Here is a 23,313-nt window from a genome sequence, read left to right on the forward strand (position 1 = left end):
TTTGTGGGGCAGCTCAGCTCCTCTGCTAGGGGAGGCAGGGATACAATCATTCTTGGGCCCTGGGCCCACAATTGTTCAGCAGCCCTGGGGCCCAGCAGGAAGGAGAGGAGTTTGCAGAGAATTGTCCTGTCATTTGAACTAGCTGAAACCTCTCCGGGCTCTGCAGTTGCCAGGCTGATTCCCAAAGCATGTGAGGGCCTGAGCCTGTCCCCCCTAACCACCCTGCGCCCCCTGTCTGCAGGAGAACAGCGGCCTGAGGCGGGCCTCCATGGAGCTCTCTGGCCACCTCAGCAAATTTGTTTCCAAGAAGTCATCCCTCTTTGGGGCTGAGGTGGAGAAGAGCATGGGGATGCTGCTCATCCACCTACAGGACGGGGACCCCCAGGTGGCCCAGGTGAGTGCAACTGAGGGATCATAGGGGCAGGGGTGCCTGGGGGCATTCTAACAACATGGCAAGGGTGGTACAAACTCCCCCCTCCAAGCCCTAGATCTCCTCAGTGCTGCCCTATTGCACCCAGGACCCCCCACTAATCCAGCCCTCCCCCACCCCACACAGAGCTCTGCCAGCCCTCAGAGTGTAGCTGTAGGGTAGATCTGTGGGGTTTCCTTCTCCTCCTCCATTCCCCACAGGCACCTCCAGCCTCCCTGCCCAGCCAGCCTCTCCGCGGTTATGGCTCCATTTTACAGCCTGCCCTGTTTAGTGGCGAGGCCCAGGTCTATCTCTGGCCCCTAGCAAGTGACGTAACCCAAGCAGGGCCTCAGGGAAGGGCAGGTCGCTGAGGCTGACTGGGTCTCCATTGCTGCTGCCCTGCCCTCACTTGTGTGCTAGCTCCTGTCTGGGAATGACCAGCCTCCTGCAGCAATCACCCCGCCCCAGTGGAGTAGCAGCCCCCAATAGTGCCTGGGATTGAGGGGAAGCCAAGTAAGTTGGTCACCGGGCAGTGCTTTTAACCGCCCAACAGGGACCCACAGGGAATAGCCCCTTCCCTGCTCCAGGAGTGTCCCTCCCCGGCCCCAGCACTCGGGCCTGGCTCCCCTCAACCCAGCCAAGCTGGAGATGGGGACTGTGGGGGCCTGGGGAACAACCGTCAGGCCAGAGGGGGTTCTGCAAAGAGGTGGCTCCTTGCTGCTCCAGCACAGCGGAGTCTCCCCAAGCCACACAGAGCCTGCGAGTTGGCAGCCCGTTGCACTCAGGGACTCACCCAGCTCCCTTCTCGCCCTCTCTGGCAGGCGTGCAGGGTGGCATTGCTGCACTGCGCACCCTTCCTCAGCTACCAGCCCCTGCGCACACTTGTGCGGAGCCAGCTAGCCGAAGGGGCGGCCCCCGCCATCCCCGCCTTCCTGAGCGAAGCCTGCAGGACCCTGGTGAATGAGCTCTGGGGTGTGGGCCCTGCAGGACTGGGGGGTGGGAGGACCTAAGCACACAGGGAGCTTCCCTGCTCCAGGGAGCCCCCTCACTGACTCAGCCCCATCCCCTGCCCTTGAGGGTGGCTCCCCTACAAGTCATCTCTGTCCCATGGGAGGAGTCAAGCGGGAGAGGGCTCTGACAGCCAGGGGTTCCTCACCTCCCTAGCAGGCAGCTCCCCTCAGCCTGGGGAGGATGTGTGGCTTGGGACTAACTGGGTTCTTGGCTTCCCAGCTCCAGGACTGCCCAGGGAGGCTGAGCAAGAAGGCTGCCCTGAGAGCAGCAGCTGCCCAGCAGCTGATAGGTAAGAAAAGAGCTGGAGCTCTACTTCCTATTATCCCCCCCTGCCCCATGAGTCCGGGGCCCAGTGCCACATGCACACTGCCAACGGGGGGGAGGGGCTGGCCTCCTCTGCCCACACACAAACACGCACAACTCCCCCCCCACCCGCTTCTTCCCATCTCCCTGGGACAAAGGGGGAACCAAGACTCCTTTCAGCCAGATGCGGGAGGGCTCTGCGGCCAGAGGGTCTCCTCTGTCCTGGCCCTGGGCAAGCCCGGCACCTGCAGCAGGAGCAGGCCCGAGGGAGAGATCCTGCCTCCCAAAGGTCTCACCCTGGTTCCCCCCCACCCCACCCCACCCCACCCCACCCCGCGAGGCACTGGCCCCAGCCAGATCCCCCTGCAGCCTGTACAGGGAGGGCAGAGATTCACAGGAAGCCCCAGCCCTGCCCACCCCAGCTACCACCAGCCTAGGGTTACCATATTTTAATTTTTAAAAAAGAGGACACTCCATGGGGCCCGGCCCCGCCCCAACTCCGCACCTTCCCCGCCCCCAGCCCCGCCCCAACTCTGCCCCCTCCCCTGAACGCTCCGCCCCCTGCTCCTCCCCCTCCCCTGCTTCCCGCAAATCAAATGTTTGCGGGAAGCGTGAAACAGGGAGGCAGCAGGTAAGCTGGGGCGGGGTGCGGCGTGGCGCGGCTCAGTCCGGCCCCCCTGGCCGTGTGGCTTCCTTCGGCGGCCGGCCGGCCCAGGCCAAGAGGCTCTGGCCCCGGCGTCTCCCGCCCGGCTGGGGCCCCGGCCTCTGGCCAAGTGCCCGCACCCCCGGCCGAGCACCGCGCCGGCCCCCGGCCCAGCACCACGCCTACCCCGGTCCCGACTCCGGCCCCGGCCCCCGGCCAAGAGCCTGCGCCCCTGGCCCCCGGGCGGCCCAGAACCGTGCCGGCCCCGCGCGCCTGGCCCCAGCCCCTGCCGAGCACCGCGCCAGCCCCCGGCCCCGCACCGCCGGGCCCTACCTCCCTATTTTCCCGGACATGTCCGGCTTTTGGGGATTTCCCCCCGGACGGGGATTTGAGGCCCAAAACGCCGGACATGTCTGGGAAAATCCGGACGTATGGTAACCCTACACCAGCCATGCAGGAAAAGAGCCAGGGCAGCAGCTCTGCCACACTGTGCTTCACGCCAACTCCCAGTGGGGCTTGTGTGCACAACACCTCTCCTGGCCTTTGTGGGGCACGAGGCCAAAGGCAAAATGATCCCAATAATCTTGGGGACTGACTCTCCACCCAGCTCCTTCCCCTCCTCTGCCCGGATGGATTGGGGGTGGGGGGCACCTTGAAAGACAGAAATAGAAGCGCTGGCTGGTGCCCTGCATGCTGTTAAATAACCAGGCCCGCCTGCCTCACCTAGGATACATGATGGACAATTGAAGCCAGAGAAGAGCAGGAGGCTTGGACCACCCACCCTGATGTGAGTCACGGCTGAGGGGTATTGCTGTGCTGGGAGGAGGGGCGGGGGGAAATCGGGGCAGGGTTCTAGGGGCAGGGGGCAGCAGCCACATCGCACGGTGGCTGGGAGCCAGAACCCAGTTGGAGTGACCTGCAGAGCGTAGGAGCAGGGAGAAAACCCTCGGGGCTGGTTCTGGGGTATCTTCTCCCCGGCTATAGTTTGAAACTCCCTGCCCTGTGGGGTGTTCCCATCCTGGCCCAGGCAGGAGTCATGGCTGGTCAGCAGGATCTGGGAGTCAGAAGTGAATCGTTCCTGGCAGGCAGGGGGCAGTGGCAAGCAGAGAGGGGGTGGACTCCACAAGAGGGAGGGAAACCACCTCCTGTGGGAGACCCGGCTGCTGGAGGAGACTTTTCCCCCTAATCCCTCACCAGCTGCGGTGCCGCGGGCAGGGACTCTGAGCAGCCCCAGCCAAGGGCGAGGCCGGGGGTTGCTCCGAGCCTCATTTGGTGCTAACTCTGCAGAACCCAGCCTGGATTGCTGCCTGCCCCCTGCAAGTGGCAGCTCCAAGAGCCCCTGCACGCACGGAGCAGCTGACACCACCCCAACCCCCCACCCAGCCCCAGCTATGCTTATGGGGATACGAAATTCTAGCTCTGAGCCTCCCTGTCTTCAACAGCTGATCATGCCCCAAAGGGCTGCACCAGAGCTGAGGAAACAGAGCCAGGTGCTGAGGAAACACATCCCAGGGCTGGAGTGTGCAGTCCAACCCCTCCCCCGCATCACGGGCATTAGTTCTGTCAGAGGCTGACCCTGCCAGCTGCTCACTAGGCAGAACCCAGCCAGGTGCTGAGCAGACTATCCTAGGCCTGGTGCTTAAATACCTGGAGAGGCTGCAGTCAGCCCAAGAAGGGTGGGCAGGGGGTGGCGTAGAGTCGCAGGCTGAACTGCAGGCCGCAAGCAGACCCAGCGTCACTTCTCACAGCCCCAATCCAGAGTAAGAGAGGAATAAGGCTGCTGCAGCCAGAATTTCCTCGGCAGGTCCGGCTGCAGGGCCTGGGCTCGCCCAACATGTGACCCTGGCTGTCAGAAAACTCTCCTGATCCCTTTAACAAGCGACTCTCCCCCGCCCCCCACCCACAGTCACTACCGAGGACAAACTGCGGGGGGCCAGCTCTTGCTTAGGGAGGGGGTGTTTGAGCTCTTTACATTTCTTTGTAGCGAAGTGAGCTCCTAACCAGCAGGACCACTAATAATAGCAATAGCCAAGAGGTTATCTGAGCTGAACAAATTCTGTAAAAGAGGCAGAAGCCTAAATTACAGCAGGTAGCATGTAAGCGGGAAAGTAGAAGTGCTAAGATGGTTTGTGAAGAGCAAATAACTGAAGGGATATATAAAAGCAGCAAAGAGTCCGGTGGCACTTTATAGACTAACAGACATATAGGAGCATGAGCTTTCGTGGGTGAATACCCACTTCTTCAGATGGATGTAGAGGAAATTTCCAGGGGCAGGTATAAATATGCAAGCAAGAGTGAATAAGGCTAGAGATAACGAAGTTAGTTCAATCAGGAAGGATGAGGCCCTCTTCTAGCAGTTGAGGCATGAACACCAAGGGAGGAGAAACTGCTTTTGTAGTTGGCTAGCCATTCACAGTCTTTGTTTAATCCTGAGCTGATGGTGTCAAATTTGCAGATGAACTCAAGCTCAGCAGTTTCTCTTTGAAGTCTGGTCCTGAAGTTTTTTTGCTGCAGGATGGCTACCTTTCAATCTGCTATTGTGTGTCCAGGGAGATTGAAGTGTTCTCCTACAGATTTTTGTATATTGCCATTCCTAATATCTGATTTGTGTCCATTTATCCTTTTACGTAGGGACTGTCCAGTTTGGCCGATGTACATAGCAGAGGGGCATTGCTGGCATATGATGGCGTATATTACATTGGTGGACGTGCAGGTGAATGAACCGGTGATGGTGTGGCTGATCTGGTTAGGTCCTGTGATGGTGTCGCTGGTGTAGATATGTGGGCAGAGTTGGCATCGAGGTTTGTTGCATGGCTTGGTTCCTGAGTTAGAGTTACTGTGGTGCGGTGTGTGGTTACTGGTGAGAATATGCTTCAGGTTGGCGGGTTGTCTGTGGGCGAGGACTGGCCTGCCACCCAAGGCCTGTGAAAGTGAGGGATCGTTGTCCAGGATGGGTTGTAGATCACTGATGATACATTGGAGAGGTTTTAGCTGGAGACTGTATGTGATGGCCAGTGGAGTTCTATTGGTTTCTTTCTTGGGCTTGTCTTGCAGTAGGAGGCTTCTGGGTACACGTCTGGCTCTGTTGATCTGTTTCCTTATTTCCTCGTGCGGGTATCGTAGTTTTGAGAATGCTTGGTGAAGATTTTGTAGGTGTTGGTCTCTGTCTGAGGGGTTGGAGCAGATATGGTTGTATCTCAGTGCTTGGCTGTAGACAATGGATCGTGTGGTGTGTCCCGGATGGAAGCTGGAGGCATGAAGGTAGGCATAGCGGTCGGTGGGTATTCGGTATAGTGTGGTGTTAACGTGACCATCACTTATTTGCACCGTGGTGTCTAGGAAATGGACCTCCCGTGTAGATTGGTCCAGGCTGAGGTTGATGGTGGGGTGGAAGCTGTTGAAATCGTGGTGAAATTTTTCCAGCGTCTCCTTCCCATGGGTCCAGATGATGAAGATGTCATCAATGTAGCGTAGGTAGAGAAGGGGTATGAGTGGACGAGAGCTGAGGAAGCGTTGTTCCAGGTCAGACATAAAAATGTTGGCATATTGTGGGGCCATGCGGGTGCCCATAGCGGTGCCACTGGTCTGGAGGTATATATTGTCATCAAATTTGAAATAGTTGTGTGTGAGGATAAAGTCACAGAGCTCAGCAACCAGTTGCGCTGTGGCATCATCAGGTATAATGTTCCTGACAGCTTGTATTCCATCTGTGTGTGGGATGTTTGTATAGAGAGCCTCTACATCCATGGTGGCTAGGATGGTGTTTTCTGGAAGGTCACCAATGCATTGTAGTTTTCTCAGGAAATCCGTGGTGTCACGGAGATAGCTGGGAGTGCTGGTGGCGTAGGGTCTGAGTAGGGAGTCCACATATCCAGACAGTCCTTCAGTGAGGGTGCCAATGCCCGAGATGATGGGGCATCCAGGATTTCCGGGTTTGTGGATCTTGGGTAGTAGATAGAATAACCCCGGTTGGGGCTCTAAGGGTATGTTGATTTGTTCCTGTGTAGGTGTAGGAAGTGTCCTGAGTAGATGGTGCAGTTTCTTCTTAGTGTATTCCTCAGTGGGATCTGAGGGAAGTGGCCTGTAGAATTTGGTATTGGAGAGTTGTCTGGCAGCCTCCTTTTGGTAGTCAGACCTGTTCATGATGACAACAGCACCTCCTTTATCAGCCTCTTTGATGATGATGTCAGGGTGGTTTCTTAGGCTGTGGATGGCATTGCGTTCTGCATGACTTAGGTTATGAGGCAAGCGATGTTGTTTTTCCACAATTTCTGCCTGTGAACGTCAGCGGAAGCATTCTATGTATAGGTCCAGACTGTCGTTTCGACCCTCAGGAGGAGTCCATGTGGAGTTCTTCTTCTTGTGCTGTTGGTGGGAGGGTATCTGTGTATCAGTGTGCTGTTCAGTGTTATCTTGAAAGTATTCTTTGAGTCGGAGACGGCGAAAGTAGGCTTCCAGATCGCCGCAGAACTGTATCATGTTTGTGGGGGTGGCAGGGCAGAAAGAGAGTCCCCGAGATAGGACAGACTCTTCTGCCGGGCTGAGTGTGTAGTTGGAAGGGATATAGACAAACACTAAAAAACACTTTAAGGAGATCAGAAGCCTGTGAAAGAACGGGTGGCTTCAAGAGAGCAATTAAAGATGACAAGGACATTGCTGAGAAGCTAGTATTTGTGTGTGTGTGTCTTCTTCCTTTATCACACAGGTTGTTGGAGAGAGATCTGTCCCAGACCGGTTCTCTTCTAGTAATAGAGGTACCATCGGGGCTTGAGATAGCAGCAGAGGCGGTCCCGGACCAAGCTGATAATTTACAAAGTAACTCCCCCAAACACTTCTTCGAGCTGGACTTCATCCTGCTCTTAGTAGTATAAGGGCCCTACCGTCAAACAAACCCCAACCCCACCCCATGACCCCTTAAACTCCACCCCTTGACCCCTTAAACCCTGCTCACCTGTCACCGGAAGTCCTGCCCCATGGGGGTATTACTTCTGGGGTCAAGGTGGTGGCCACCTTGACTGGAAGCAAGGTGTGTCATGTGACCCCTCTAGGAGCTCCTCCCACTGCCCTCTACCAATCAGGATGAGCTTTGCTCCCATAGGACCGCCCAGAGAGGAGATTTGACCAATCAGGGGGAGTACCAGGGCAGGGTGACCCATCCAGAAGTGGGTCATATGACCCTTCTAACAACTCCTTCCACCTCCCTCTACCAATCAGGATGGGTTTCAGCTGTTGGGGACCACCCCTGAGAGGAGATTTGACCAATGGTGAGGAATTCTGGGGCGGGTGACCCGTCCGGAAGTGTTTCGTGTGACCCCTCTAAGAACTCCTCCCATCACCCTCTATCAGTCGCGACGGGGTTTCGGCTGCATAGGACCGCCCCGAGAGCAGATTTGACCAAAACAGGGCAGGTTCGGGGACGGGGTGAACCGCCCAGAAGAGGGTCGTGTGACCCCTCTAAGAACTCCTCCCAGCGCCCTCTGCCAATCAGAGCGCAGCACCATCACCCCATAAGTCCCAGCGCCGGGCAGAAGAGTCCATCTTTTACCAAGAACGCATGTTTTAGAAATCGTGGAAATATGGACTCCTTCACCACCCCGATGACAACTTTGGACTTTGTTTTAGCCCCAAGGGTCTTCGACCATCCATGGAGAAAGCGCTACATCAGAGACAGTTCCGAGGAGGAGGCGGGAGTGACCGAGGGGAGCCCTTTGGCCCAGCCATTGATGGACACGCCGGAACCCAAACGCTGATACAAATTGTTGAAGAGGACTCCGAGGATGACGGCTATGAGAAGTTTAGGAGGAGGCTTGGCATGGAACTAACTGAGCCAGTGCCACGTCGTGAGCGTAAAAAAGTCATGCGGACTATTTATGTATAAGGGCCCTACCGTCATGCGTTACTGTTTATGCTGTCCTTAAACACTGCCTTAGGGGAAAGCTTTTAGAAGATTGTGAGGGCTGTGTCATAGATGCACCAGCCCAATGGCACCATGGCTGTGTGACTTGGACTTCAGTGGATATAAAGTGCAAGCTCCGGGGCCTGTGTGCTGAGCTGTGTTTGGAAATTTTATTAAACATTGTTGTTGCCGTAGGTTATGCTATGCAATGTCTGTGCCTGACCCAAGAACATTTAGCGCAAGGGGTGACCTTGTTAAATGCTGTTCAATTCAGTGGAGACCCTGACGGTGTTTTAAAGAAAACGACCAAACTGGAAGATGCCTGCTTACAGCGTTATAGTGACCGTCTAGTCCGCACAAAAAGTTACAGAACCCTGCTTAAGAAAAAGACTATTTGTAAGAAATCTAAAGGGTTTAAGTTAGAGAATGGTGAGGGGGCAAACATGCGATATAAAACTTGGTAGCTGTAAATTTAAAAAACAACAACAACATTGAAAAGGGCTTTGTGACTATCTGTGTTTCTGTTAGAAGGTCTCTGGCCCTTAAGTGAGCTAAAAGTTTTAATGAAGCATCTCAGTTTGTTTTCAAGAAGCTGTATGTCTTTTAAATAAAAAATAAATTGTTTGTGAGAACATAGCTCTTGTGTTTTTGTGTAAAAGAGAACTATTTACCGCAAAAAGCTGAAATGTATGTTGTGGGAGGGAAAAAATCCTAAAAATGTGTTTACAATAAAACAAAAAACAAAACAAACAAACAAACAAAAAAACCACCAGGGATAGTTTAGACATGTGTTTGAGTACAATAGAGCTGACTTATCCTGTTGAACCAAATGGTTTTAACCACACCCCCACTGAATAGCCAGGGTGACTGTGATTACTCACTGTTGTTGTCATAGGGTTACATTTAATGGGTGTGCACCCACAGTAAGGGGGGTGGGTGGGTGAGGATGGTGAGTTCTGATTAATATGAAATGAAATAAAACCTCAGGAATTCGCAGATGCTATTGGACAGTTTAAATAGGACCCCAGGAGTTGGTAGAATGTTATGGGTCATTCGTTCTAGAAAACACCCCCACCCCAAACTTGAAGCATGAAAGAAACATGTTTTTTTAAAAAAAAAAACAAGCCCCAAGACGTTCATTGATCTCTGCAAAGGGACCCCACTTGGAAATGTTTAATACTGTAAGAAGGCCCTACAGAAAAATGTATTTTAACTAAAAGGAAAAAAATAAAGCCCAGTTGTGCAGACAACTTGGTTCCCCCACCCCAGATGGCAAAAGGGAAATCTAGGGGAGGGGTGCCTAAAGTCCTTAAGTATCTATTATTTCAGAGCTGTGGTGATTAAATTAACCTGCTAACTACTATTTTGAAGTCTGTTTGAAACAAAGAGTTAGATCAGGGGTCTCAAACTCAAATGACCACGAGGGCCACATGAGGACTAGTACATTGGCCCGAGGGCTGCATTACTGACACCTCCCCCTCACTGCCCTCGGCCCCGCCCCCACTCCACCCCTTCCATGAGGCCCCGCCCCCATTCCAACCCCTTCTCCGAAATCCCCACCCCAACTCTGCCCCCTTCCTGTTCCCAGGGGGTGCAGGAGGGGTGTGGGGTGTGGCGGGGGCTCAGGGCAGGGGGTTCGGCTGCAGGAGAGGTTCGGGGGGGTGGGCTCCAGCCCGACGCGCACCGGGGGCAGGGCAGGCTCCCTGCCTGCCTGTCCCCACGCCGCTCCGGGAAGTGGCCGGAACTTGGGGGAGGAGGGGCACAGGGGTCTGTGTGTTGCTGTTGCTTCAGGCACCACCCCCAGCAGCTCCCATTGGCCGGGAATGGGGAACCGCGGCCAATGGGAGCTGCTGGGGGCGCTGCCTGAAGCAAGAGCAACACACAGACCCCTGTGCCCCCCTTCCCCACGTTCCGGCCGCTTCCCAGAGCGGCGCAGGGGCAGGACAGGCAGGGAGCCTGCCCTGCCCCCGGTACACGTCGGGCTGGACCCGCTCTAGGTAAATGCTGGGGGGCGCGGGGGGGCCACAAGGAGCTTGCGGGCCGCAGAAAACAACCCCGCAGGCCGCATGTGGCCCCCGGGCCGGGTGTTTGAGACCCCCTAAGTTAGATGGTATTAAAACCTCAGGTATCAACAGAAACTCTCTTGAATTGCTGCTGGACTGCAAGAGGAGGAGCTTTGCTCCCTGTTTTTAACTCTGAAAATATATATTCTGTAATGCCACTCTTTGGCCATGCTGTCTTAGGCTTTGTCTTCACTACCCGCCGATCCGGCGGGTAGCAATCGGTTTATCGGGGATCGGCTTACCGCGTCTAGTGAAGACGCGGTAAAATCGATCCCTGATCGCTCTGCCGTCGACTCCGGAAATCCACCTCGGCAGGAGGCGGCAGCGGAGTCGGCGGCAGCGCGGCAGCGGTCGACTTTCCCGCGTCCTCACCGCTAGGTAAGCCGACCTAAAATACGCAACTTCAGCTACGGTATTCACGTAGCTGAAGTTGCGTATCTTAGGTCGGACCCCCGCTGTAGTGTAGACCTAGCCTTAGTAAATAATGGTGCCTGTCTTTATTGCAGTGTGATCTGTTTAGCATGGAACCAGTAACTTTAAGCAGCATTTCACAACTAGGCCAAGGTAAAAAAACATTTTTCACTATAGTTGTGCTTAATAATGTTAAATTAAAAAAAACCAAAAAACTTCAGGTATTACACAGGTTGTATAGGGATTAGGGGGTAATACTAACTAACATTTTTGCTTGTTCTTTAACCTGAAGGCCCAAACAAACATGGGGGGGAAACAGAACAACCATGTGCCTTTTAAATGCATGTGGGTTTATTAAAAAGTATTTGGTTGCAAACTTGGTTTGGTGTGTTTATAAAGCTGCTGGGTTTTTTGTGTGTGTGTTTGTGTTTGTATGTGTATGTGTGTGAGATAGGGGTCTGTGCAAGACATAGGTGTGACGGGTTGGATCACAGAAACCCCCTGGGAGCTGCCACCTGATGTGCCCAGACTACTTCTAGGCCTGCTTTCCCTGCCAGCTCAGGACTCCAGCACCCTGTCTTGCTGAGCCAGATGCTCCCGTCTGCTCCAACAAAGATCCAGGGTCTGAATTACTTGCCCCAAAGCTGCAGGTTTACCTGAAAGCAGCTAAGAGAAGTGTTCCTGTCTTTAACACTCAGATGCCCAACTCCCAATGGGATCTAAACCCAAATAAATCCGTTTTACCCTGTATAAAGTGTGACAGACCCAGACCAGTGGGGTACAGGAGTCTGGTAGAGGGCAAATATACTGGTCACTGGATGAGTAGTTTTCTGTTCCCTGAGTGACCAGAGCAGGGGCTGCACTAGAGTAATCAGGAACCTGCTAGAACCAGTTAAGGCAGGCAGGCTAATTAGGACACCTGGAGCCAATTAAGAAGAAGCTTCTAGACTCAATTAAGGCAGGCTAATCAGGGCACCTGGGTTTTAAAAAGGAGCTCACTTCAGTTGTGGTGGGAGTGTGAGGAGCTGGGAGCAAGAGGCGCAAGGAGCTGAGAGGGAGAGGGAGTGGGAGTGCTGCTGGAGGACTGAGGAGCACAAGCGTTATCAGACACCAGGAGAAAGGTCCTGTGGTGAGAATAAGGAAGGTGTTTGGAGGAGGCCGTGGGGAAGTAGCCCAGGGAGTTGTAGCTGTCATGCAGCTGTTACAGGAGGCGCTATAGACAGCTGCAGTCCACAGGGCCCTGGGCTGGAACCCGGAGTAGAGGGCGGGCCCGGGTTCCCCCCAAACCTCCCAATTGACCTGGACTGTGGGTTCTCCCAGAGGGGAAAGTCTCTGGGTGTTCCCCAATCCACATGGTGAATCTCTGAGGCAAGAAAATCCGCCAATAAGCGCAGGACCCACCAAGATAGAGGAGGAACTTTGTCACAAAAGCTTATACAGGGTAAACTCATAAATTGTTTGCTCTCTATAACACTGATAGAGAGAGATGCACAGTTGTTTGCTTCCCCAGGTATTAAGATATACTCTGAGTTAATTAATAAGTAAAAAGTGATTTTATTAAATACAGAAAGTAGGATTTAAGTGGTTCCAAGTAGCAACAGACAGAACAAAGTAAGTCCCCAAGCAAAATAAAATAAAATGTGCAAATCTATGTCTAAACGAACTGAATAGAGATAAGATCCTCACCAGGTCCAGAATGCTCCCTTTGACAAACTAATCTCCTTTTAGCCTGGGTCCAGCAATCACTCACACCCCTTGCACATTGTCCTTTGTTCCAGTTTCTTTCAAGTATCCTGGGGGGTGGAGAGGCTCTCTCTTTAGCCAGCTGAAGACAAAATGGAGGGGTCTCCCAGGGGTTTAAATAGACTTTCTCTTGTGGGTGGAGACCCCCTCCTCACTCCTATGCAAAGTCCAGCTCCAAGATGGAGTTTTGGAGTCACCTGGGCAAGTCACATGTCCATGCATGACTCAGGTTTTACAGGTAGCATCCATTGTTTACATGCTACCTTGAACGTCCTCAAGTAGACTTCTTATGTGGATTGGAGCATTCCAAGATCCATTGTCCTTTAAGTGTTTCTTGATTAGGTACTTAATTTCAACATTCCTTTCTCCAGGAACTGACCAAATGCTCTACTAAGGTTATTTAGAAATCAAGCCAGTACACAGCCAACATTCATAACATTCCTAACTTTGAATACAAAAATGATACATGCATACAAATAGGATTAATACATTCAGTAGATCATAACCTTTACGGAGATATGTTACATGGCATATGTAGCATAAAACACATTCTAGGCATATTTCCATAAAGCCTTATGGGAGGTACCATCACAATAGGTGTGGGTATTTTAAAAGTATTCGGTTGCAAACTGTTTGTTTTAAACTAAAAAAAAAAAAAGTTTTTTTACTGTGCAAATGTGCTGTGTTTTTAAAACGGGTTGTTTGTTTATAGGGATTTGAAGCTTTTGGGGATAATACTAACTAACATTTTTGCTTGTTCTTTAACCTGAAGGCCCAAACACACATTTGGGGGGGCGGGGGACAGAACATCCATGTGCCTTTTAAATGCATGTGCGTTTATTGAAAAGTATTTGGTTGCAAACTGTGGGTGCTTTAAACTGGTGGTATGTGTGTTTCAAACTAACAAGGGTTTCTGTGCAAAATGTGTTTTAAAATGGATTTTAAAAGCAGTTTGGTTTTTATTCTGCAAAATGAGATGTATTTTAAAAAAAATGTTTGTGGGTTGTTGTTTTTTTAAGTGGTAGAAATAAACTCAAAACCTGCGTTTGCTGTACAGCCTGAAATGGATTATTTTGTTTTAAAGCTATGACTTTTTAAATAGAAAAACACCCTAATGAATATTTTATTTTTTTAAGTTTATAAGACGGTTTCATGTGTTTTATAATAATGTTGTTTGCTCCACAGTACGGTCAAAACATGAGAGATGCTTAGACCAGAGGGTAAACAAGCTCAAAAGAAAAAGGAAAGAGACAGCTGAAAAGGAAAATTCACCAGCATCAGTGACGGATGGATGGATGAAGCCCAGTAAAATATATTTTGCTTATTGGTTTGGTTGTTTTATGAGGTTTTGTATTTTAAGTAAATGCATAGGTGTGGGTGAGAAAGATGGTAAAGTTCCGTTTTGTAAAATTGCCCCTCCCCCCATAGTGATACCAGTCAGTTCTGTGTTCTTGGGGAACCAGGGTGCAGTATCCAGCCTGACTCATGAAAGACACCCCTTCCCCCCACCAACCACCAGCCTTTACTTAAACCAAAACCCATCAGAGGAAAAAACTTGCAGAGAGCAGTGAAGGGCACATAGCAGACACACCTAGACCCCTCCTGACAAGGGTGATGAGATTAAGACATCTCCATTAGCATACAGAATGGAGAACAGAGACAACTCTCCTAGCCTCATCTGCATGAAAGATGGGACAGGGAGACATCTCAATTTGCATACAGAATGGAGAACAGAGAACCGCACTGAACTCTGGGACCAGAAAAAGCAGGGAAGCACTGCATCATGGGAATCTCTGCTCCAGATGTTAAAGAACCTATGCCTGCCCACACCCAGCTCAGCAGTTATCAGACCAATTCTAGGAAGGAATCCTGGATTGATCTCCGAAGTACTGAAGCAGCCTAGTTGCAGTGTGACCTCCTTGAAAGAAAACATCACCCATAGCCAAGAGTGATCAGCTCCTATTGTCTAGCCTAAAGAAAACCCTTGAGTCATCAGTTTACCTAGAAACAAATCTAGTGTTCTCCCTTGAACCATTGTATTTTCGGTGGTAACAAATTGGTGGAGAATGCGAGCAGCACGTGACCCTAATCACATGGTAATTCTTGAGTAGTTGCTGTGGAGCAGAGAAACTGAGGCACAAACTTGAGTAAGCTTGCTTTCTTTTCCTTTTTCAGACCAAGCTCCTTTAGCAAGGTCTCTCTCTCATAGACTATTTGGTGACCTTCTGTTACAAATCGTACTTAGAATACCTGTAGAACTGTGAAATAAGGAGTTAAGAGTAGTGCCTTAAAAATAAAGGTTTTAGAAAGAGCTGTTGGTGGGGATCATTAAGGAAACAGAGATGGCTGGAAAAAACCAACAGGAGAAAACCAACAGGTTAGAGAGATGGGTAATGAAGAAGGGGAAATGCCCCTGGGAAAGGGGGTGGTTTAAGGGTGAGAATCCCCTGACTGAAGCTAGGCTGAGCTTTGAACAATATTGCACAACCTTTAAGCCATGTGGTAGTGCAAAGGATGCAGCTGCTGCATGGGCATTAGTTTATGCATGTCTGGACATGGTTGAAATGGTAAAGAGAGGGCAGGAACTAGAGCTTGAGAAAAAGCAGTTACAACAGTGTTTGAATAAATGTGAGACAGACGGGTGTGAATTGATAGCAGAAAAGCTCAGAATGGTGACTGTTCTCAGAGATATACAAGAGGAGAGAGACAAGGCAAGCAGGAATGCAGAACAGCATAGAAAAGAGTTAACACACACAAAAGTTGTGTTAGAAGAAGCAAGAGCTGCAACTCTCTTCTTGGCAGAAGAGAACAGGGCAGCAAAGGCAGCAGCAGACCATCAGGAGTGTGAGGCAAAGATTAGTAAATTGCGTGCCCAACTTAGTGCCCATAAGGGGTGGTAGCAGCTGTGAGGTTGAGAGAAGATTGTGATTTGGAGCCCCCTGGGAAAATAAAGACCCCCCCCCCCGATGCTCTCCCCAAAAACCCATTTAACCCCGATTGGCCACACATGCATAATGTTGCCCGTGTCCACAAGGGAGATTAAACACATAGTTGCAGGAGCCGATCTGCCCACAACAGAGCGGGTCCCGGACATAGTAAGGTGGTCTCCTAGTCAAGCCAAGGCTATTGCTGAGAGACTGGGGCCACTGAATCGTGACACAGCTGTTGCATGGCTGGCCCGTGTTTGGCAAATGTACCCCTCTGCTGATGGCATGGACTTAACCCAATTGGCTCAGTTATGCGCCTTTCCTTGTGATGCAGATGCTCTAGACATAGACATAGGTTCTTGGGAGCAGACTGCCACTGGACCCCAGGAATGGATGATAAGTGCTCTTAAAATATTACTGCCTGCGTCTTCCCTTAAGAAACTGTATATAATGGAAGATCAGAAACCAGGAGAGGCCCCAGAAGCTTACCTAACTCGAAAGCAAATGCTGGCAGCTCTCTCTGATTCATTACCCCAGACAGAAGAGAATGGGATTATCACTTTCCAGTATCTGGGACATGAATTAGTACAGAGCATTTATGCAGGACTAAATTCTCAGACAAAATTGACCATGGGGACTGTGGATTTAGAACACCTAACCTGGAGTGAACTAGTGGCAAAAATCAAACAGGCAGGAGATTTGCTGCAAGAAACTGGTGTCTTAAAAAGACAAGTCAGCAAAAAGACTACCTCAGAGCCCGTGCAGGCTATCGCATTTACAAATAATAGTCCCCACTCCGCCAGGCACCCTCCCAATCTTAATTCCCCTATCTCCCACAACCCTGGGCAGCGCCGACCCAAGGAGACCCTTAGGAACATGCTTTGGAAGGAGCTGGTGAATTTAGGGGAGGCTATGGGAAAATATGATCGCCAGCCCCTCAGCATCCTGATTAATGCTTTGTCTCAGGTCATGAGGAAAACAGAGTTAATGCAGGGAGCTCCCCCACAACCCACTGCCCTGGTATGGAGTGCATCCCCCACACCCACTCCCTGTCAAAGCCAGATCCCTGTCCCCTCTTCTGAGTGGAGGCTCTGGGAGACTGACGATCAGTAGGGGTGCCCGGTTCCCCACGGGCCTCCCCAGCTGATCGCAAGACGTCAGTGTGACGTATGGAGGAGACCCATTGTGAGGGCTACAGTGGGGACCCCAGGGATGTTAGCCCAATTGCTACTGGATAGGATGTCCGAAGGGAGACCCACCACTAAACAGGTTCAGCTCAACGGGTAGGAGGGAGAAACTGTCTCTAGGGTGACCAGACATCCCGATAAAATCGGGACCGTCCCGATTTTGAACTGTTTGTCCCGTGTCCCAACCGATCTCTGGTCGGGACGCAATTTTTGTCCCGATATTTTGCGCCGGCCGGCAGCACTCACCCCCCCCCCCCCATGTCCCGATATTTTCTTCAGCTCATCTGGTCACCCTAACTGTCTCCCATGGTTTGTCTCTTGGGAGTGGCGATTTGCATCCCAATCTCCCAGTGTTTGTCTGTGAACAGTCATGTGGTCTGTGACAAGGGAGAGGGAAGTTCAAACTGTTTATCTAGTCAGAAAAGCAGTTTAACTGCTGGGGGAGAAAATGTCTCCAATCTTCTGTCTGTGGAGCTAGCAGAAAGTACCTCTCAGTTTATGCTGACGGAGGATTTGTCAGTTGTGCCAGATGTGGTTCTGGACTCAACTAAAACCCAGAAAGATGTTTCTGTAGAGCAACCCCTAACTAAAAAGGGAAAGGACAAAATTTCTGGGGGAAATGAATTGTTGCCTAGAAGTGCTCCTGAAGGAATAAAACCTCATGCTAGCTTTTGCAAGCAGTTTGCTGCAACTGAAGGGTGTGGAAGTGAGTTAATTGAGTTAGCTCAGAATCATTGCCTGTAGCAAGCAACAGTGCAGGTGCTGAGAAATTTGGTTCAGTTTCTAGCTGCCAAAGTTCCTCAACTGTGTATAAATCCACTACTTTGTTTTAGAAAGATCCAGGGTGGAAGCCATCCCTATTAAAAACCAACACTGCCTCTGTCACTGCTAAGCAGCTCTTTACACACACCTGGGATGGCCGCTGCTCTACTGTGAATCGGGCCAGCCCCAGTGTTTGTCAGGTAGAAATCCTAAATGGGAAAAATGGAAAACCCTGGCGGAAATGGTTTCATTCTTCAAAGCTCAAAGAATGGAAGGATAAACCACCTGAGCCTCAAGACTGTCTTCTCCATCCTGTCGGCCACCCTTCTTGGCCAGCAAGAAGGAACGGCTTTGAGCCATTGGAAAATATGCATCGAGTGGGCTGGTCAGTGCCTACCCCGATGTTAAGACAGGAAAAGGCCAGAAAAGTCCTTGACTTATTATGGCCACCCTCACATAGGTCACTGCTTCATGTTCACCCTGTAATATTGGTCCCAGATTCTCCCAGTGTGACGAACTGGGACTGTTCTTACTGTGGTCTTTGAATGCTGACAGGGGAGTGTGGCTAGGATGGTCTGCGTTGGGGGATGGGAGACTGACCGAGGGAAAATACCTGAGCATGTAATGTGAGAACCCAGGAAGGGGTTAGAGGCCAGGTGACACCTTTGCCCGGGAAACTGAACAAAGGTGTGGGATGGGTCGCTGAAGGGAGAGTTTCAGGAGCTGGCTGGTGATATGGCTGGGAGGCAGACGGGGCTCTGACCTCCCAAGGGGGCTGGGGTGCCCTGGGACCCCAAGATGGACCTAACTGGGGGGATCCTGTTGTCTGTGCCTGCAAGACCTGTCTTGGACTGTGTTCCTGTCGTCTAAATAAACCTTCTGCTTTACTGGCTGGCTGAGAGTCATGGTGAATCGCAGGAAGCCGGGGGTGCAGGGCCTTGTGTCCCCCCCCACTCCGTGACACCCAGTATATATGGGGGGAGTGTTGGAAGTTTTTTTCTCTTCTCTGCCCCCTCACAGGTCCCATACATGAGCCTTGATATCCCACCGGTGCACCAGCACCCTGCTGTTCATAAGTGTCTGGAGTCTGATGCTGTCCACTACCAGTTCTACGCTGTTGGCACCTCCTCAGGTTGCCCCTGGGACAGCATTGCCAATTGCATGCAGAGTGCCACCGGAGAGTCACTCAAGTTTTGTTATGAGACTAAGACCACCCCAGACTCCGTCCCATTCTTCTGTAAGCCATTGTGGTCTCCAACGGGACGTACACCATCAAACACACCCAGTGACAGCCTCCTGGGTGGTGGAAGGTGCAGGGTAGCCCTGGTTTCCTCCGCTGTTTGGGGAACAACCATGCCCCTACGTGTCATCATTGTCATTGGAACTCAGACACCTCCGTTACCCGGAGATGAACTGCAGCTGTCTCTGATCACGCCAACAGGCAACAGTGTCACACGGTTCCTCATAAACTGGGAACCGCTGAACTGGACTTTAGCTGGACATGACCTGATTCAGCAAGGTCCCCCAGACTGGGTAGTTCCATTAAAGGGCACACATTGTGACAAGCTCATGCCAGCATTTTGGTTTAAATTCTATGGGCATATTGCCGTTTCGGGGGGATTTCATGAGCCCAGTTTGTACAGAGTGGAATTGGACCAACAACAAAAAAACAGTTTTAAATTTTGACCCTCTGATTACAAACCTTGCTCCCCTCCGATGTTTAAGAGCCCCACTTTCAGGACCCCGTGTGTTGAAATTCGATCAACAAGAACATTTGGTTCTTCAACCTCAGACTTCCCAGAAGGAGGTTCAAAGCCACTTAGAGGGCATGAATATCTCTCACATTGCACCTCTAAGCGCTCCCTTGATTGGAACTAGCCATAAGGGTTGGGATGAATGGGTAATCTGGGGATAAGTCTCACTGTTCCTTCGATGTTATCCAGGACGAGGGGTCTGGTATTGTCTATGTTAGTAAAGCATGTGTGTGTGTAAGGACAAGATGTAATATTGTATTGATTAATGGACATTGGATCCAACCCATGGTGCCTTACGTTAATTGCTGTTTCTGTAATGTAACCACCATTGTTAGTTGTGATATTAAGTTTACTGTGCCTATATGGACTGTACAACATTTAAAAGCCTATCCTGAGCTCTACAAGGAGGTTTCCCCCATTTCACTGGGAATGGGTCTCATTGCCATTAAGGTAAAAACACAGGCCATCACGCCTGGTGGGAGACCTTGCTTGGGTGGAGCCCCAGTGCAACAAGTCTTTTGAATCTCATGCTTCACCCCATTGTGGTGATCATTGGTTTCCAAATTAGACTCGCAATTGGTCTGGTTCTGCTGGTTTATTGGATACAACGACTGATGCGGCAGCTGCAATGGATGGAAGATCAGACCCGGTACCACGGCGTAAGGATGTGATGGGGATACTCGCTCAGCGCAAGCACCCCATCAACGGGGGGACTTGATACCAGTCAGCTCTGTGTTCTTGGGGAACCAGGGTGCAGTATCCAGTCTGACTCATGAAAGACACATACACCCCCTCCACCAGCCTCTGCTTAAACCAAAACCCATCAGAGGAAAAAACTTGCAGAGAGCAGTGAAGGGAGGATGGGAGACACACCTAGACCCCTCCTGACAAGGGTGACGAGATTAAGACCTCTCCATTAGCATACAGAATGAAGAACAGAGACAACTCCCCTAGCCTCATCTGCATGAAAGATGGGACAGGGAGACATCTCAATTTGCATACAGAATGGAGAACAGAGAACCGCACTGAACTCTGGGTCCAGAAAAAGCAGGAAAGCATTGCATCATGGGAATCTCTGCTCCAGATGTTAAAGAACCTATGCCTGCCCACACCCAGCTCAGCAGTTATCAGACTAATTCTAGTAAGGAATCTTTGATTGATCTCCAAAATACTGAAGCAGCCTAGTTGCATTGTGAGCTCCCTGGAAGAGAACATCACCCGTAGCCAAGAGTGATCAGCTCCTATTGTCTAGCCCAGGGGTCGTCAACCTTTGGTTGGTGTGCCGAGTCTTCATTTATTCACTCTAATTTAAGGTTTCGCGTGCCAGTCATACATTTTAATTTTTTTAGAAGGTCTCTTTCTATAAGTCTATAATATAGAACTAAACTATTGTTGTATGTAAAGTAAATAAGGTTTTTAAAATGCTTAAGAAGCTTCATTTAAAATTAAATGAAAATGCAGAGCCCCCCGGACCGGTGGCCAGGACCCGGGCACTGTGAGTGCCACTGAAAATCAGCTCATGTGCCGCCTTTGGCATGCATGCCATAGGTTGCCTACCCCTGGTCTAGCCTAAAAACCCCCCTTGAGTCATCAGTTTACCTAGAAACAAATCTAGTGTTCTTCCTTGAACCATTGTATTTTCTCTACAAAAATCCCTACTCACCCTCCAGTAAGGGTTCTGATGCATAGACCCAAGCTCTGCATCAGTTCCACTGGGACTCCATCTCCTGACTGATCATGCTGGGGGCTCTGCCTGTCTCCTGCCCTCAGGACCCTGAACTACCACCATCCCCTGGGAACCCTGACCAGTTCAAGCTTCAGGGAGTGGTGAGATCCCCTTCTCTCTCTCTCTCTCTCTCTCTCTCTGTTTTCCTCTCTACCTTAGGTATTAACCTTTAATTATGTATGTTATGTTGGTTTAGCTCTCCTTGTGTAGTGATCACTATTATTCAATAAATAACTTGTCTTCTTTTACCTAAGCTAAAGATCCCGGCAGCGCCCAAAATACTGTGGGGTTTGCTCATCAAGTAGGTTACTGCCAGTACAATTGTGATGTGAGAGTGGGGATAGGGATGTGCTGAATCTGGGACACATAAGGGTAACAGTTTGAAAGTGCTGCTTGACCCAGTCCATGGAGCCCAGGGGCATATAAGGAGAGGCAGTTTGAAAGTGCTGCTTCATCCAGCCCTAGATTCTCTCCATCCAACTCCATTTCTTCGTGTTGTCCGGCTGTGTCTTTGTAAAACAGGTCGGCGGAAAATTGCGTGGCGAGGGTGTAATAAAAGGGTTTCACTTAAAAGAATAATGGAGTATGCAGAAAAAATATACCTGGTGCCCAGCCGCCAATTGGAGCAAATAAGGGCTCCCCCTCCGGCAGAGGAAAATATCAGAATGATCTGTGTAAAAAATATAGGTTTTTTTGTTTTGTTTTTTAAAAGAACAAAAACCCCACCAAATATCAGTTGTCTTTAAACCCCTCACCTGGAGTGCTTTATTGGGTAACATGGCTATGAAAATCATTGCAAGATACACATATCTGGGCTTGTTGAAACATGTTTTGAGCAAGGCTAGGCATGCCCAAGAATTTAAATTTATTTTTTACAAAATTCATCACCGTCGGTCGTTTTGCACTAAGTCGTTAGAATACAATTTTAAAATCCGGTCAAAAGATAAACCCTTGCTACGATGATGTAAGAAAAACACGCAGTGATCGCCGCAGGCGACGGAGTGGGGCCTTGTAATTGTCTATTGTGAAACACAATGTCTGTGGCATTTTTGTTTAAAAATTTCATAATGCTTTTAGGAAACAACACTCTGTTCGGGGGATGCCCATATGAGTCAAAAAATGCTCCACGCTTACGCTCCGCCAGATACAAGGCGAGCCAGTGTTGACCCGGTTGGTTGTGTGGATGCGTGTTGACCACCAAACCTAGGGGTCTCTGAGACAGCTTGCCTCCAGGGAGCCAGTCGCAAGGGAACACATCTAAGAAATTCTTTTTCGTGTAAGGGTCCGTTGATAAGACACGTGAGAGCAGCACAGTGTTCATGTTCACATGTAGTCAAACAGAACGTTTCTCCTCTGATTGATCTCTATGACATTGTCAAAAACCCCAAACACGATCATATTGACGGTGACCCTTAAAGCCTTCCCAAAACGTATTTCTGCTCTCAGGTTCTCGGTTTTAATCAGGGAATAGTGATTGGCGCATTCCTGGTTGGGAGACAGGTCAAAGGCAAACAAGGTGTAACCCTGTGCAAACTCCTCACGGTCGATTAACAGAGAACGATCTTTCATGTGTTTACCAGCCATGTGTACCAGATTCATGCAGGGCCGGCTCCAGGCACCAGCCCTCCAAGCATGTGCTTGGGGCGGCACCTGGAGGGGCGCGGCGCTCACCTGGGGAGAGCGGGGCCGCGGCGGGCTCGCCGCCCTCCCCCGGCGCTCCGGCCGGTCGGGGAGAGCGGGGCCCCGGCCGGGCTCTCCGCCCTCCTCCCGGCGCTCCGGACGGCCGGGGAGAGTGGGGCCGCGGCCGGGCTCGCCGCCCTTCCCCCCGGCGCTCCGGCCGGCAGGGAAGAGCGGGGCCTCCCTCCCCCGGCGCTCCGGCCGGTCGGGGAGAGCGGGGCCCCCGCCGGGCTCTCTGCCCTTCTCCCGGCGCTCCGGCCGGTCGGGGAGAGCGGGGCTGCGGCCGGACTCGGTGCCCTCCCCTGCTGCGCTCCCCACGGGGGGGCGGCAAAAAAGCCAGAGCCGGCCCTGGATTCATGTAGTCTCTTACGCAGTGTCCTGCCTTGAAGTCTGGTTCCAGAGGCTTGGTTGGTATCTGTTCACCATCCACATACAAAGCCACAAAATTAATATCATAATGTTTAAAATGAAAGGGATTTTTAGCGTAACTTCCACTAAAGGCATCATTACCCACAAACCCTGGGACAAGCATATTGGGTAACTGTCCCAAGAACAGGTTCTCCTGGTTACTGACCCTGCTGCTCGCGGGGATGCTAAACACTTTCATTCCCACACGGTCCACAGGATATTTAGCATTAGCGGTAAGCAGGGCCTCCGCATGCCCCAGACGGATACTCGGGGCTACCTGTACTTTCTTCCCAAAAAGGGACGCTGATACAATGCGCAGTTTAAAGCATTCAGCCGCACTGCCCATTAAACAGAAAGCGTCTTTACTGCGCGTCAGTTTAATTTTCACATCTA

General features: G+C 51.0%; 1 protein-coding gene and 1 pseudogene across 1 annotated transcript in view; one reads left to right on the plus strand and one right to left on the minus strand.

The window, feature by feature from the left end:
* LOC135885054 (paired amphipathic helix protein Sin3a-like) overlaps positions 1–8,244 on the plus strand; it is a 39,758-nt pseudogene extending 31,514 nt beyond the window's left edge.
* Positions 8,245–18,753: 10,509 nt separating this feature from the next.
* LOC135885055 (maestro heat-like repeat-containing protein family member 1) overlaps positions 18,754–23,313 on the minus strand; it is a 40,154-nt gene continuing 35,594 nt past the window's right edge. Inside the window, exon 38 of the mRNA XM_065412693.1 lies at positions 18,754–18,780. Coding sequence (XP_065268765.1) covers positions 18,754–18,780 — 27 coding nt within the window. The remainder of the gene's footprint in view (positions 18,781–23,313) is intronic.

This window comes from Emys orbicularis, chromosome 10 (assembly GCF_028017835.1).
Source record: "Emys orbicularis isolate rEmyOrb1 chromosome 10, rEmyOrb1.hap1, whole genome shotgun sequence".
Classification (NCBI taxonomy): Eukaryota; Metazoa; Chordata; order Testudines; family Emydidae; genus Emys; species Emys orbicularis.